Source organism: Solanum verrucosum, unplaced genomic scaffold (assembly GCF_900185275.1).
Source record: "Solanum verrucosum unplaced genomic scaffold, falcon-dt-bn FXZP01000293.1, whole genome shotgun sequence".
Taxonomy (NCBI): Eukaryota; Viridiplantae; Streptophyta; class Magnoliopsida; order Solanales; family Solanaceae; genus Solanum; species Solanum verrucosum.
In genome coordinates, this window is record NW_026020620.1 from 238,503 (window position 1) to 253,961 (window position 15,459).

At 35.4% G+C, this 15,459-nt stretch overlaps 1 protein-coding gene and 4 pseudogenes across 1 annotated transcript; 4 read left to right on the top strand and 1 right to left on the bottom strand.

The window, feature by feature from the left end:
• Positions 1-249: 249 nt before the first annotated feature.
• Positions 250-840, top strand: LOC125811372 (uncharacterized). The gene is made up of 2 exons (XM_049490863.1): positions 250-270; positions 310-840. Exons 1-2 carry the CDS (start codon positions 250-252, stop codon positions 838-840), a joined length of 552 nt encoding a protein of 183 aa, XP_049346820.1.
• Positions 841-2,376: 1,536 nt separating this feature from the next.
• On the top strand, positions 2,377-4,995 carry LOC125811373 (TMV resistance protein N-like; annotated as a pseudogene).
• Positions 4,996-5,169: 174 nt separating this feature from the next.
• On the top strand, positions 5,170-7,069 carry LOC125811374 (TMV resistance protein N-like; annotated as a pseudogene).
• Positions 7,070-9,794: 2,725 nt separating this feature from the next.
• LOC125811375 (uncharacterized) lies at positions 9,795-13,574 on the bottom strand (annotated as a pseudogene).
• Positions 13,573-14,904, top strand: LOC125811376 (uncharacterized; annotated as a pseudogene).
• The last annotated feature ends 555 nt before the right edge of the window (positions 14,905-15,459 follow it).

The following is a 15,459-nucleotide window of genomic DNA, read 5'->3' on the forward strand; positions in this document are numbered from 1 at the left end:
CAAGGGAACAGAAAGTACCCTCCATCTTCTAAACATAGTCCTTCAAAACTCAAGAATACAAGATTGTTCAAGCGGATGATGGAAGACGGTGGTTGTGAAATTTGAGTATAGCTGGCATCTAGTTTTACCAAGTTCTCTAAATCACCTATCTTTTCTGACAAGCTTCCAAGTTTGGAGCAGAACGAGACATCTAGCTTCACCAAACCTTTCAACATGCTAATACTGCTTGGAAGAGCTACAACGTTTTCCATGTCTGACAAATCTAGCTCTGTAAGATGAGCTTGGTGCTGAATAAGATGAGCTTGTAAGTTTCCGCTGCCAAACACAATGATGCGCGGCACCGCGAGTTGCAATAATCGTTATTGTGAAGAATGCATACAAAATTATATAGGCAAAAAAATTAATAGGGATATCTATGAGATGATTTCCATAAAGTGCCCTGCTTCTGATTGCAATGGAATTTTAGATATCGATTCAATAATGCTGATTGATTTCCTTATGCGAGTAAGAGATGCCATTCCACTAACGGAAGTTCTGACTTCGCCAATAGTTATTGATTTCCCTTTTATGGATTTTATGGGTACACTGGTTGATGATCTAAGGGAATATCTGATTAGGGAATGTCTTGAGTGTTGGAGACTTTTCCGTGTCAATTGTAAATGCTTGCGTTTGGGAATGACGTGTGAGAATTATCAGTTTAGTAGGCAATTAAATTTGCTCTACTGGCAGCATCATTATGGAGGATATCATGATGAGCTAGAGGAGGATGAGGAGGAAGAAGAAGAAGATGTAGATGACGATGATGATGAAGAAGGAGAAGAAGAAGAAAGAGGAGGATAAGGGGAGGAAACTCCATGATCAGAAACTTCAATGAATCTGAAAAAGTTCAAATTTTGTTTCCTTGGAAACAAAATAGCAATTTGAATTCTTATTTACTTTATATGCAGTCTATTGTTGGTCTTTTATTTGATTTCAATTGTAGTTTTTAAGTTGGTGAAAACACAATATGCAGGGTAATTAGTTATTGAGTCTTATTTGGATGGGCTCTAGCAGTGGAGACCTATTGTCCAAAGTAAGTCTAGACCAAAATGCGCAAATCTTCTATTTTGTAGACAAGTTGTTCTATTTTATATAGAGTCCAGGTTCATATGACCAACTATCAGGCCCATATTTCTTTTATTTTGAATCACTTGTTCAAATTATTTTTTACTACATCACTTATTAGATCAAAGTATTAAAGAATTCATCTCACACTTGGTTTTTGAAGTAAAAAATGATTTAGTTTGCTTTGGAAAATTAGGAGAGAGGTTGTATGTGTTACACTCTAACTTAGGATAAGAAGTAACATATAAGCAAAACACATGAGAGATGTTAAGTCTATATAAGTAAGTAGACCTTGTACTTTAATGATGCCTTTAAAAGTTGTGCAGGTCTATGCCTAGATAGAACAATATCACTAGTGGGTTAGGCAATTACAGAAGGTATTAGAGCAACTTTTGTGTTGACTGCGTCAATGCAAGCTAAAGTTAACACTGATTTTAGCCAAATTCCGATAAGGTGATGAGGCAAACATCTTTGCTAGGTCTAGACAAATCTCAAGTGGTGGGGAAAATCACAATGGTAGGGTAAACCTGAGCGAGGACGTTGAGTCCATAAGAGAGGGTGTTTGTGACACATGTTCTTAGGATAAGAAGTCCACATCGACAAAAACACATGATAAGTAAGCAGATCTTACACTTTAGTGGTGCATTTTAAAGTTGGGTGGGCTAGGGAGAAACAACAAATATCACTTGCAGGATGAACCATTGTTTGGTTGGAAAAGGCAATGTAGAATTATATATATATATATATATATATATATATAGACACCGTTAGTCCTAATAACTCTCATGTGTTTTGACATAATATATATTATGTCACTTCCCAGCTTAGTATAAGAACTCCACATCGACAAAACAAATTAGAGTTATTAGGACTAACGGTGAACCAATATTGGTTTTCAAACAGACCGTGCCAACACCAAACACCTTAACTTCACCAGCATTACCCATTTTAAAAGCTATATACATTCATTTAAGCCAAATAACATAGAGTATGTGTCATGACCCAAATTAGGTTCGTGACCGGCGCTAAGGGGAAGAATCCCAAAGCAAGCCTTACCAGAATTCTACAGAAAATCGGGCAGAGATTCCTTTATTTTTGGGCCTATCCTGAATTTTTCCTATCTCAAAATTCCACAACACAACTAATAACAACTATAAATTAAAACATAATATCCATCGATGATCTAATTGTCACGCAATAATACCAATTTATCTCCAAATGCGAAAAAGAGGTTCAAATCTAGTGACTTGACTACAATACAAAGGAATAATCATGACTCGAATGAAAGGTACGACAAATGGAGTGACTCTAAGAGTTTTTAAAAGAAACTAAATAAACCATAGTAAATCAATAGTTATCTTGCCACGCGAATCAACGTGGGGCTCACCAGATGCTACCAATCACACTCTCTAGTTAATGAAATCATCACCAATACCACCTGAGTTCTCTGTAAAAACAATTATCAAGGAGTGAGTCACTAGCTTAGTGAGTAATAATACTAAACCACAACCATTTTAATGTAGGACAAGTCAGAAAACATGCTAGTATAATAATCAAAATAATGAAATAATGCCCTTTCAGAAACGGTTCAATATTCAATCTTATGTGCCTCATATAAGCAAAATCAATGTAAATACTTAATAGTAAACTCAGAAAAACATTTCCACATCAACTCTTATAGTTGGGAGATTTCCAAGGATGAATCATGTAATTAGTGTGGCCATCTCTTTAAGAAGTAACCAATAACAGTGAGCTCCTCATAAAGGAGTTAAATATTCATATCAGTAGATCCATACTCGAGGGATATTAGTAATAATATACTAGTTCTACATTCCCACTAGCAAGGGCTTTATCGGTAATCTGTAACTACAAGGTGGCACTAGGTGTAACGAACCCGCCGTTATCTAGGGGATTCATTAAGGTCTACTCCCATTTATATTTTCTTGTAATCAGTAGAAGCATTTCAAAATTGAACGGAGCATTTAAATCTTATCAAATCATATCATTTCAAAGTTAACAATCACCTGTCAAAATACTATTTCTCAAGTAAGTGTAAAACCTTTTCAATAACAGTAATCATCTCTTGTAAGAATGAGATCATCTCAAATAATCTTTTCATTATCATATCCAGTAAAAGACTTGTCCCACATGCAAGTTCAAAACATTCAATAACACATTTACTTTATAAACCATGTGAAAATCATGCAAGTTATAAAACATCAATTGTGGTAAGATTACTACTCACAATACTCGTGTTGAAGTACCAAATTTGTCACTTGGGCAATCTGTATGACTTACTTCAATCAATCTATAATCACATCATAGCGGTCTCGTAATACTTTCTTCGTTTAGGCTAATTCATACTAAATTCAGAATACCCAATCTTCAAGGTTTTATGATATACTCTCAATCTGTCAATTTATTTCAAATTGGTGCTTCAGATTCCACAAAAAGTCTGATTGTTGATTACTTCACCCTATAATAAATAGAACTAATGTCACTGTCCAACAATTCTTCTTCAATTTATGCCAAACTACAAAAGTTTGGTCCAAACATTTAACATACTCACTCAAACCGTAAGATAATAAGAGTTTAACAGATTCCTTTATTCCTTCTAAACCCATGTTTTTCAAACTCTCAGTTCTCAAATTTATAGTAAGGGAATATACAAAATCAATCTTTAAAACTATGTTAAGAAACTTACCTTGAAATCCATACTTGCAATAGCAAGAGTTCCACTTCTTCTCCATTTATTTATATTTCTCTGTTTTAATCATCTTCATGCTCCTTCATAGGAAGAGACACAAAGAACGTGCTCTTTCTTCCGTTTTTTTCCAAGAGTTGCTAACAAAACTTTTAACTCCAATAATCTCTTAGCTTAAATTAATTTTTCCCTTATTAGGCTTCTGATGGGCTAAGGCCCATTTGATTATTTTTTTGGCTAATGACTAATATGCCCTTGTTTAAAATATGGGATATTACACTATGAAACACTTATAATACTTAACTTTATTATGCTTATCCACAATATGTGATGACGCTTATTTAATTAATCTTCTTATTTATGTAGGGTTGAATCAGAAAATATTCAATAAATTGTTAATCAAACGTCGCTCAAATTATGCAAGACTTCAGTATCTTATTTGCAAGATGTTGTGGGAATAGATACTCATTTAGAGAAAGTAAAATCCCAACTAAAGCTTGAAATCAATGAAGTTCGGAGTGTGGGGATTTGGGGCATGGGGGGGGGGGGGGGGTGGATTGGTAAAACGACAATAGCAAGGACAATTTTTGATACACTTTCGTATCAATTTGAAACTACAAGTTTCATTGCGCATATTAAAGAAAACAAATGTGGAATGCATTCTGTGCAAAATATCCTTCTCTTGGAATTGTTAAGGAAATAAGATAATTATGTAAATAATAAGGAGGACGGAAAGCATATGATAGCTCATAGACTTCATTTTAAGAAGGTTTTAGTTGTGCTTGATGACATAGATCAAAGAGACCATTTGGATTACCTAGCAGAAAATTCTAATTGGTATGGTAATAGGAGTAGAATTCTTGCAACAACTAGAGATCATCATTTGATTGAGACGAGTGATGATATATGAACTGACTACACCAATTGACCATTTAGCTATTAAATTGTTCAATCAATATGCTTTCATCAAAAATGAAGTTCCCGATGAATATTTTGAGAAGCTCTCAATAGAGGTTTTACATCATGCTAAAGGCCTTCCTTTAGCCCTAAAAGTGTGGGGTTCTTTATTACATAAGACGGACATAATAGAGTGGAGAAGTGCTATGGAGGAAATGAAGAATAACTCTAATTTAGAAATTGTTGAAGAGCTCAGAATTAGCTATGATCGATTGGAGACCGTACAATGAGATATATTTCTAGATATAGCATGTTTCTTTCGAGGGAAAGATAAAGATTACATCATGAAAATTCTTCAGAGCTGTTATTCTGGAGCAAATATTGGATTGCGTGTCCTAATTGACAAATCTCTTGTATTCATCTCTATAAACAATACAATTGAAATGCAAGACTTAATACAAAAGATGGGTAAATACGTGGTGAAAATGCATAAAGATTCAGGAGAACCTAGCAGAATATGGAACATTGAATATTTCAGAGAAGTGATTGACAACAACACAATAAGTAGGTTAAACAATGCAGTATTATTAAATTTCCTGTTTTCATATATTGATATTTATTTATCTTATCTTATTAAGCCATTAATTGGTCTACTAGCCTTTTATTTATCTTTTTACCAGGGGACCATGCCAGTGGAAGCAATTTGGTGTACTTATTTTGGACAAATATGCTTTAATAAAGAGGCGATGAAAAATATGAAAAAGCTTAGGATATTATACATAAATGATGGTAGCTTAAACAATATCTTTTTACCCTACTCTTCGATTGATTCGAAATACATTCCTAACGGCTCCATTGAGTGTCTGTCCAACAACCTGCGGTGGATTTTCTGGAAGCAATTTCTCTGTTTGTTGTGAATAGGAGCTTTTGCCGTGTCTACGATGGTTAGATCTGGGCTTCTCTAGAAGACTGATGCAAACACCAAATTTCACGGGGATGCCAAATTTGGAGTTTTTGAATCTGGAGAAATGTAGTAGTCTTAAAGTGGTTCACTCTTCCCTGGGTGATTGCAAAAAACTATTTAAGTTAAATTTGTATTGTTGTGAAAGCCTACATAATTTTCCATGTGTTAATGTGAAGTCTCTTAAACATCTGAATCTAGAGGGTTGCCAAATGTGGAGATATTTCCAGAATTCATTGGAAATATGAAGTCGTAGTTAGAGATAAAGCTGAAAGGCATTGGGATAAGTGAAATACCATCATATGTTATTCATCGCCAAGCTCATCTTACAAAGCTAGATTTGTAAGTCATGGAAAACTTGTAGTTCTTCCAAGTAGCATAGGCATGTTGAAAGGTTTGGTGAAGCTAGATGTGTCGTGGTGTCCAAAACTAAATAACTTGCCGGAATGCATGTTTATTTGTTCCAACCTGGAGGAGCTTGATGCTAGCTGCACTTGAATTTCACAACCTCCCTCTTCCATCGTCCGATTTAACAAGCTTAAATCCTTGAGTTTTTCAGGACAATGTTTAGAAGATGGAATGTACTTTGTGTTCCCTCAGGTGAATGAAGGGTTACACTCATTGGAAATTCTGAATCTCAGTTTCTGCAATTTAATAGATCGAGGACTTCCAGAAGACATTGGATGCTTATCGTCTTTGAAAGAGTTGCATCTCAATGGAAATAATTTTGTGCATTTGCCTGAAAGCATAGCCCAACTTGGTGATCTTGAAACCTTGTACTTATCAAATTGCAAGAGGCTACCACAACTGTTGGAATTTTCAAAGCAATTGCCTACAATATTTGCAGATTGGAGCAATGATTTGATATGTAATTCGTTGTTTCAGAATATCTCATTTGCTTCATGTTCCTTGTCACTAAGAGCGCTTATGAGTTGGGGGATCAACATCCCAGGTTGGTTCCACCATCAGGGAACTAGTACAAGTGTATCAATCAATTTTCTTAAAAAATTGGTACGTACGTTAAACTTCTTGGGATTCGCTGTATGTTACTGTGGAAAATTGATTGACATGACAGCTCACTTGATTCCCTTATGTGATGATGGGATGTCGGGTATCACCCAGAAACTTGCCTTATCCAACCATTCAAAATGTAATCCTGATATTTCATTTTTGTTGATACCTCTTTCTGGCTTATGGGATAAATCTAAGGCAAATGGGAGACACCAAATGACTATGGGCTTTTTACATTATGTTTCTATGGTGAAATGAAGCATTATGGATTATGTTTGTTGTATAAAGTTGATCCTGAGCTTGACGCGAATTGCTCCTCTTCTAAGAAATATTCTAATATTCTTAGGAGAGTCGTCAGTTTCTTCAGCTGCAAACCAAGGAATTTAGATTAAATAAATATAAGTAATATTCTAATATTTGTATTGTCTCTAGTTTTTCTTTGCTTGAACCTTTTCTATTCCTTCCTTCTATTAATGTTTTAGTTGAATTATTAAAAATATCAAAGCTTCTTCTAGTAGTGAACTGAACAAAAATCAATAACATGCGAGTGATTTGTATGTATTAAAAAGAGGAAAAGTGAGGTAAACCGAAAAGAAAACTGGTCCTTTTTTTCCAACTTGCATCCTATCTTGGTGCTCCATCTAAATTTATTTTTGATTTTTTGTATTGTTTCACTGAGCTATCATTCCCAAACTTCTTTTAACATATCAGACGTAATCTCTGACTTAAATACAAAAATCTCTCTTTCTTATGCACGGAAAGGATGAAACAATTGAAGATGCATAAGTTTTTAGGGAAAAATGTTAAAAGTAAATGACAGAATACTAGTTGTGGTCGCTCCTTTTTGGATTATGAATAGTTTATCAATCTTACAGTCTACAGCCTTGTTGGTAGCATGCAAACTGAGAAGAATAAGTTGGTATTTTAAGAATAGAATTGGTGACACTGCCTATGAACGGAACATATCTCCTCTACCTAAGTAAAAGATTCATGAAAGAACTTGGGTAAGCAATAATTCCTTATTTTTAAATTTCCTTTTGAAATATATTCTCATTTTCCATTTGCTGACAATAACTGGCCTATAAAACAAATTGCACATTATAACTTTGCGAAAAGGGTGGATGAAAGAAGCCTAGGGGGACTATTTCCAATGTAGCTCCAATGCTCGAGCTCAAATAGTTTCTCCCTGTACTGAAGAAGCGTAATCTCCATTGACATCTACTGTCAAATGTTACATTGTGAATAGGAATTGGTTGAGGTTATTTCTCTCTATATTTTGTACTCTCATATTTATATAGTGGTTGCTCATCTCCTTTGTGGATATAGATCAATTGACCGAACCACGTTAAATCTCCGTGTCTTTTGGTATATTTATCATTTGTCTTCTTACTCATGGTCTTTCGAGGTTTGTTTTACTAGCTTCCGCATGACATATGCTTATTTCGGTACTAACAACAAGAAGCTTCAAATGGGAATTTCACAGACACTCTACTGACTTGCAAGCAGACACTAAAGGTTGTTTAGAAAGGATCTGGCAACAACAATGCTATGAATCACAAATATACCACAAATGAATTCTAGGAGATTCATGTACTGATATAGCACAAATACAAACTAAGATAATCGTTACAATAGAACAACTCAAGTGTACAAAAAGAGCTCATATTCATAGATAAGCGTATTTATGGGTTGGTTATCGGTGTGGGTTGTTATCAATTAGGTTCAATTGTTTAGTTATTAATCATAGATGAAAATAAAATCAAAACACAAGATATGGAATAGGAAAGTAAATTAATTAGCAAACAAGAACCTGCCAACTTCACCTGTGATAATGTACTTTTTCCTTTCAAGTTGAATTTTCACCAACAGAGGAGAAAATGAAATGAATACCAGAAGAGCCAACAACTGAATCATGCCCAAAATTGATTCAATTAATCCAACAATATAATTCTTCTATCCATTCAATTATTATTTGCACTGCCTTTTTTCCATCATACAACTTGTTACTGATGTCGTTTGCATTGGGTCTAGACCCGCAAGGCTTTAAAACGTGTCACTAGATTAGTATCATGAGGTCATCTAACTTTTATACATAATAACTCTCATGTGTTTTGTCGATGTGCAGTTCTTATACTAAGCTGGAAAGTGACATAAACCACCTCTTATAATATATATATATATATATATAATCCTACGTTACCTTTTTCAACAAACAATGGTTCGTCCCACTAGTGATATTTTTCGTTTCACCCTAGACCCACCTAACTTTAAAACGTGCCACTAAAGTGTAAGATCTGCTTACTTATCATGTATTTTTGTCGATGTAGACTTCTTATTCTAAGGAGATGTGTCACAAACACCCTCTCTTATGGACTCAAAGTCCTTGCTGAGGTTTGCCCCACCATTGTGATTTTCCCCACCACTTGAGATTTGCCAAGACCTAGCAAAGATGTTTGCCTCACCTTATCGGAATTTGGCTAAACTCAGGTTAACTTTAGCTTGCATCGACACAGTTAACACAAAAGTTACTCTAATACCATCACCCACTAGTGATATTGTTCTATCTCGGCAAAGAGCTGCACAACTTTCAAAGGCATCATTAAAGTACAAGGTCTACTTACTTATATATACTTAACATCCCTCATGCGTTTTGCTTATATGTTACTTCTTATCCTAAGTTAGGGTTTAACACATACAACTTCTCTCCTGATTTTCCAAAGAAAATTAAATCATTTTTTACTTTAAAAACCAAGTGTGAGATGAATTCTTTAATACTTTTATCTAATAAGTGATGTAGTAAAAAATAATTTTAACAAGCGATTCAAAATAAAAGAAATATGGCCTTGATAGTTGGTCGATCATACGAACCTTGACTCTATATAAAATACAACAACTTGTCTGCAAATTAGAAGATTTGCGCATTTTGGTCTTGACTTATATTGGACAATAGGCCTCCACCGCTAGAGCCCATCCAAATCAGACTCAATAATTAATTCAAACATAAAGACCCTGCATATTGTTTTTTCACCAACTTAACAACTACAATTGAAATCAAATAAAAGACCCTGCATACTGTTTTTTAACCAACAATAGATTGCATATAAAGTAAATAAGAATTCAAATTTCTATTTTGTTTCCAAGGAAACAAAACTTGAACTTTTTCACATTCATTGAAGTTTCTAACCATGGAGTTTCCTCCGCTTCTTCTTCATCTCCTTCTTCATCATCATCATCATCTCCATCTTCTTCTTCTTACTCCTCATCATGTAACACCCCGAAGTCTAGTAGGCCACCTAGGGCTAAGTGAGGGTGGAACAAGTCTAGACTAGAGGGCAAGAGCCAAGGCAAAGGGGCAAGGCCCAAACAAGGGCCAAGGCTGCCCCAACCTGGGCAAGAACTGCCTCATCTTCACGACCACCACCATGGCCAGTGGTGAGGACCATGGCTCATGGAGTGGTCCATGGAGCTTTGGCAGTAGCTCCCTAAAGGCTGCCTAAAGTTGGCACATCACCACGAGCCACTTCATGGTCAGTCCCTAAAGTGCTCGTGGTCTTGGCTTAGACTTGTGGGGGCCACGTTATTGTGTCCTAGCTACTGGACCAGTGACCACGAGCAGGACCACGGCCAGTGGTGTGGACCATGGCTGGTGAGCCCTGTCGTGGTGCCTAGCACCATGCTGCCTAAGTGAGGGCAAATTAGAAAATTCATTTTTAGTTAGTATTAAGTGGGGTCATTTTGTATAGACTTTATACACCTATATAAACTATTTTAAGCCTTTAACCACCCCTATTAAGTCATTATTTCCAAAACCCCGAAAAATCCCAAAGTTCATCTTCTCAAAAATTCTCTCTGTAGAAAGCTCAAGAAAGAAAAAAGAAGAAGGAGAGAATCAAGCTAGGTCAAATTCCTCAAATCTTCCAAGATTTGTGAGGGATTTGTATCCAAGGTATGATATTTTATTCATCCATCGATTCTTCCATATATGGAGTCTCCTAGAATTCCCCCAATTGTGAAGATGAATCCCCAATTCAAGTTAGGGTTCCTTCCAATATTGTGGGTTAAGTTGAGTATGATTCCAATTGTGTGGATAATACCTGTTTATGTTGATTTAGTATTGAATCATGATATTAAGATGACATTATATGTTTTCCATGGCTAAACCTAGTTTAATTGATGAAATTGTAGTAATGTGAGTTTGTGCCTTAAAGAGGGAAATTGAAGACTTAGAGATGATCTTCTTGAATTGATGATGTCGATAGAAATTATTCAAGAATAAAAGCATGTAGACATGAATTGAATTAGATCATAGTATACATGATGGATCATGACTAGTAAGGCTTGAAGTTGAATCTTTATGATGATTTATGACTAGAATCACTTAATAATTAATCATGTGATTAGAATGCCTTGAAGTCTAGATATGTATGATGATTCTAAGAAGTAAAAGCTTGAGAGTAAGGCTTGTAATCATGAATGTTGACTTCTAGGGTTTTGAAGGTAAAGCTAATAAGGTGAATTATGTATGTTAAGGCTTTGAGAGTAAAATCTATATGATAATAGAAGATTAATGGATAGAATTATGGTGGAAAGCCTTTACCTACCTAACCTACCTTATGAATGATAGATTGTATGAAGTGATAGAATCACTTGAGTTATGATAGTATCCATGTCTAATGTAGTAATACTATATGTGTTGATTTGATATGAGCCTTGACCCTTGAAAAGGCAAGACATGATATTATGCATGTTTTATGAAAGTTATGTACATGCCTTATGAACACTTTGAGAGTGAAGTGTCTATGATTATGTTATGTTGTTGTGATGTGAAAGGACATTCTCACACACACACTTATGCAGGAATATGATATGATATGAAATGATCTCTCAAATAGAATAATTCTAGGTTGAAAGGTTTGCTCACCTAAGAGTTTCTGATCATGGAGTTTCCTCCCCTTCTCATCCTCTTTCTTCTTCTTCTCCTTCTTCATCATCATTATCATCTTTATCTTATTCTTCTCACTCCTCGTCCTGTAACACCCCGTAGTCTGGTAGGCCACCTAGGGCTAAGTGTGGGTTCTACAAGTCTAGACTAGAGGGCAAGAGCCAAGGCAAAGGGGCAAGGCCCAAGCCAAGGGCCAAGGCTGCCCCAACCTTGGCAAGCATTGCCTCATCTTCACGAACACCAACACGGCAAGAGGTGAGGACCACGGCTCGTGGTGTGTTCCATGGAGCTTGGGCAGTATCTCCCTAAAGGCTGCCTAAAGTTGGCACATCACCATGAGCCATTTCATGGTCAGTGGTGAAGACCACGACCCCTGGGAAGGCTCGTGGTCATGCCTTAGACTTTTGGGGGGCAAGTCCTTGTGTCCTAGCTACTGGACCATAGACCACGAGCAGGACCATGGCCAGTGGTGTGGACCACGGCTTGTGAGCCCTATCGTGGTGCCTGGCACCATGCTGCCTAAGTGAGGGCAAATTAGGAAATTCCTTTTTAGTTAGTATTAAGTGGGGTCATTTTGTATAGACTTTATACACCTATATAAACTATTTTAAGCCTTTAACCACCCCAATTAAGTCATTATTTCCAAAACCCCAAAAGATCCCAAAGTTCATCTTCCTCCAATCTTCCAAGCTTTGTAAGGGATTTGTATCCAAGGTATGATAGCTTATTCATCCATGAATTCTTCCATCTAGGGAGTCCCCTAGAATTCCCCCAATTGTGAAGATAAAATCTTCACAATTCAAGATAGGGTTCCTTCCAATATTGTGGGTTAAGTTGAGTATGATTCTAATTGAGTGGATAGTACTTGTATATGATTGATTTAGTATTGAATCATGCTATTAAGATGATATTATATGTTTTCCATGGTTAACCCTAGTTTAATTGATGAAATTTCCCCCTCTTGTTCATCATGATATCCTTCGTAATGATGCTGCCAGTAGAGCAAGTTTAATTGCCTACTAAACTGATAATTCTCACATATCATTCCCAAATGCAAGCATTTAAGATTGACACAGATAAGTCTACAACACTCAGGACATGCCCTAATCGGATATTCCCTTAGATCATCAACCAGTGTACCCATACAATCCATAAAAGGGCAATGAATAATTATTGGCGAAGCTAGAACTTTTATTAGTCAAATGGCATCTCTTACTCGTATTAGGAAATCAACCGACATTATTGAATGGATAACTGAAATTCCATTGCAATCAGAAGCAGGGCACTTCTTAGAAATTATCTCATGGATGTCTTTATTAATTTTTTTGCCTATATAATTTTTAATGCATTCTTCACAATAACGACGATTGTAATTGGTGCCCCGCATCATTTTGCTCGGCAGAGGAAACACATTTTTACAAATTTCACAAAAAGTACATGAATATTCCCCCCTTTTAGAAGTACTTTTATTTAGGTTAAGTGAATTTGGAATAACAAAATACTCAGTTTCTATAGGTTTTTTACCAACACTGTGATTAGAGCTTTTTCCAAGTTCTTACCTGAATGAAACTGAGCTGAGTAGAAGAGAATTTGTTGCAGCTCGATATCATTATCCCCACTCTCGTAACTATTTTTATTTCGGTAATAGCGATGACAGTAGAATTCAACAAGGTGGGATCAACTTTGATTTCGCCAGAGTGCAAGATTTGCAAATCTGTTGATTCCATTTCAACTTGATTCTGCCGTCAATGGGACCCTATATTTCTTTCCAAATATATGCATATATGTTGTATATATATACTGTTTTTTTTTCAAGTTCTTGTATTTATTTTACTTTTTAGAGTTTAGAATTAATTTGGATTATACCAAATTAGAAATAAATTAAAGCAATATGCGCAATTTGGTATGATGTGTCGAAAGACGTGTCGGCCAAGTGAAACAGTCAATAAGACCATGCCACGCATTGAAAGTGATACAACGTGTCTGATCAAATCAAACACATATGAAAACACGCCTCGTGTACACTGATGTGTTTGAACCATTAAAAAATATAAACTAAAATTTGATTGGTCTAAACAAATCACCCTAATCACAATACTTCCCACTCAATAGAACTAACATGTTCAAACCAATCACATTTTAGTTTATATTTTTTAATGGTTCAAACACATCAGTTGTACACGAGGCGTGTTTTCATATGTGTTTGATTTGTATCACTTTCAACGCGACGCATTGTCTTATTGACTGTTTCACTTGGCCAACACGTCATACCAAATTGCGCATATTGCATTAATTTATTTCAAATTAGGTATAGTCCAAATTAATTCTAAACCCTAAAAAGTAAAATAAATACAAGAACCTGAAAAAAAATATATACAACATATATGCATATATTGGGAAAGAAATATAGGGTCCCATTGACGATAGAATCAAGTTGAAATGGAATGAACAGATTTGCAAATCTTGAACTCCGGCGAAATCAAAGTTGATCCCACGTTGCTAAATTCTACTGTCACCGCTATCATCGAAAATAAAAACATTAACGAAAGTGGAGATAATGATATCGAGTTGCAACAAATTTTCTTCTACTCAGTTCAGTTTTATTCAGGTAAGAACTTGGAATCAAGCTTTAATCATGGTGTTGGGAAAAAACCTGTAGAAATTGAGTATTATGTTATTTCAAATTCACTTAACCTAAAGAAAAGTACTTCCAAAAAGGGGGAATCTTCATGTACTTTTTTGTGAAATTTGTAAAAATGTGTTTTCGTTGCCAAACACAATGATGCGGGGCACCAATTGCAATCATCGTTATTGTGAAGAATGAATACAAAATTATATAAGGATATCCATGAGATGGTTTGTATGAAGTGCCCTGCTTCTGATTGCAATGGAATTTTAGATATAGATTCAATAATGCCGGTTGATTTCCTTATGCGAGTAAGAGATACCATTAAACTAATGGAAGTCCCGGCTTCACCAATAGTTATCAATTACCCTTTTATGGATTGTGTGGGTACACTGGTTGATGATCTAGGGGAATATCCGATTAGGGCATGTACCGAGTGTTGGAGACTTTTCTGTGTCAATTGTAAATACTTGCATTTGGGAATGACATGTGAGAATTATCAGTTTAGTAGGCAATTAAATTTTCTCTACTGGATGCATCATTATGGAGGATATCATGATGAACTAGAAGAGGACGAAGAGGAAGAAGAAGATGAAGATGATGATGGTGATGAAGAAGGAGAAGAAGAAGAAAGAGGAGAAGGGGAGGAAACTCCATGATCAGAAACTTCAATGAATGTGAAAAAGTTCAAGTGTTGTTTCCTTGGTAACAGAATAGCAATTTGAATTCTTATTTACATATGCAGTCTATTGTTGGTTAAAAAATAGTATGCAGGGTCTTTTATTTGATTTCAATTGTAGTTGTTAAGTTAGTGAAAAAACAACATGCAGGGTCTTTATGTCTGAATTAGTTATTTAGTCTGATTTGGATGGGTTCTAGCAGTGGAGGCCTATTATCCAATATAAGTCTAGACCAAAATGCGCAAATCTTCTATTTTGCAGACAAGTTGTTCTATTTTATATAGAGTCCAGGTTCGTATGACCAACTATCAGGCTCATATTTCTTTTATTCTGAATCGCTTGTTCAAATTATTTTTTACTACATCAGTTATTAGATCAAAGTATTAAAGAATTCATCTAACACTTGGTTTTTAAAGTAAAAAATGATTTAATTTGCTTTGGAAGATCAGGAGAGAGGTTGTATGTGTTACACCCTAACCTAGGATAAGAAGTAACATATAAGCAAAACGCAAGAGAGATGTTAAGTATATATAA

Excerpts from the sequence above, each read along its gene's own strand:
- LOC125811372 (XM_049490863.1), top strand. The coding sequence starts at position 250 with ATGTCTGACAAATCTAGCTCT. Across the intron at positions 271-309 it reads TGTCTGACAAATCTAGCTCT|TTTCCGCTGCCAAACACAAT; the intron begins GTAAGATGAGCT and ends TGAGCTTGTAAG.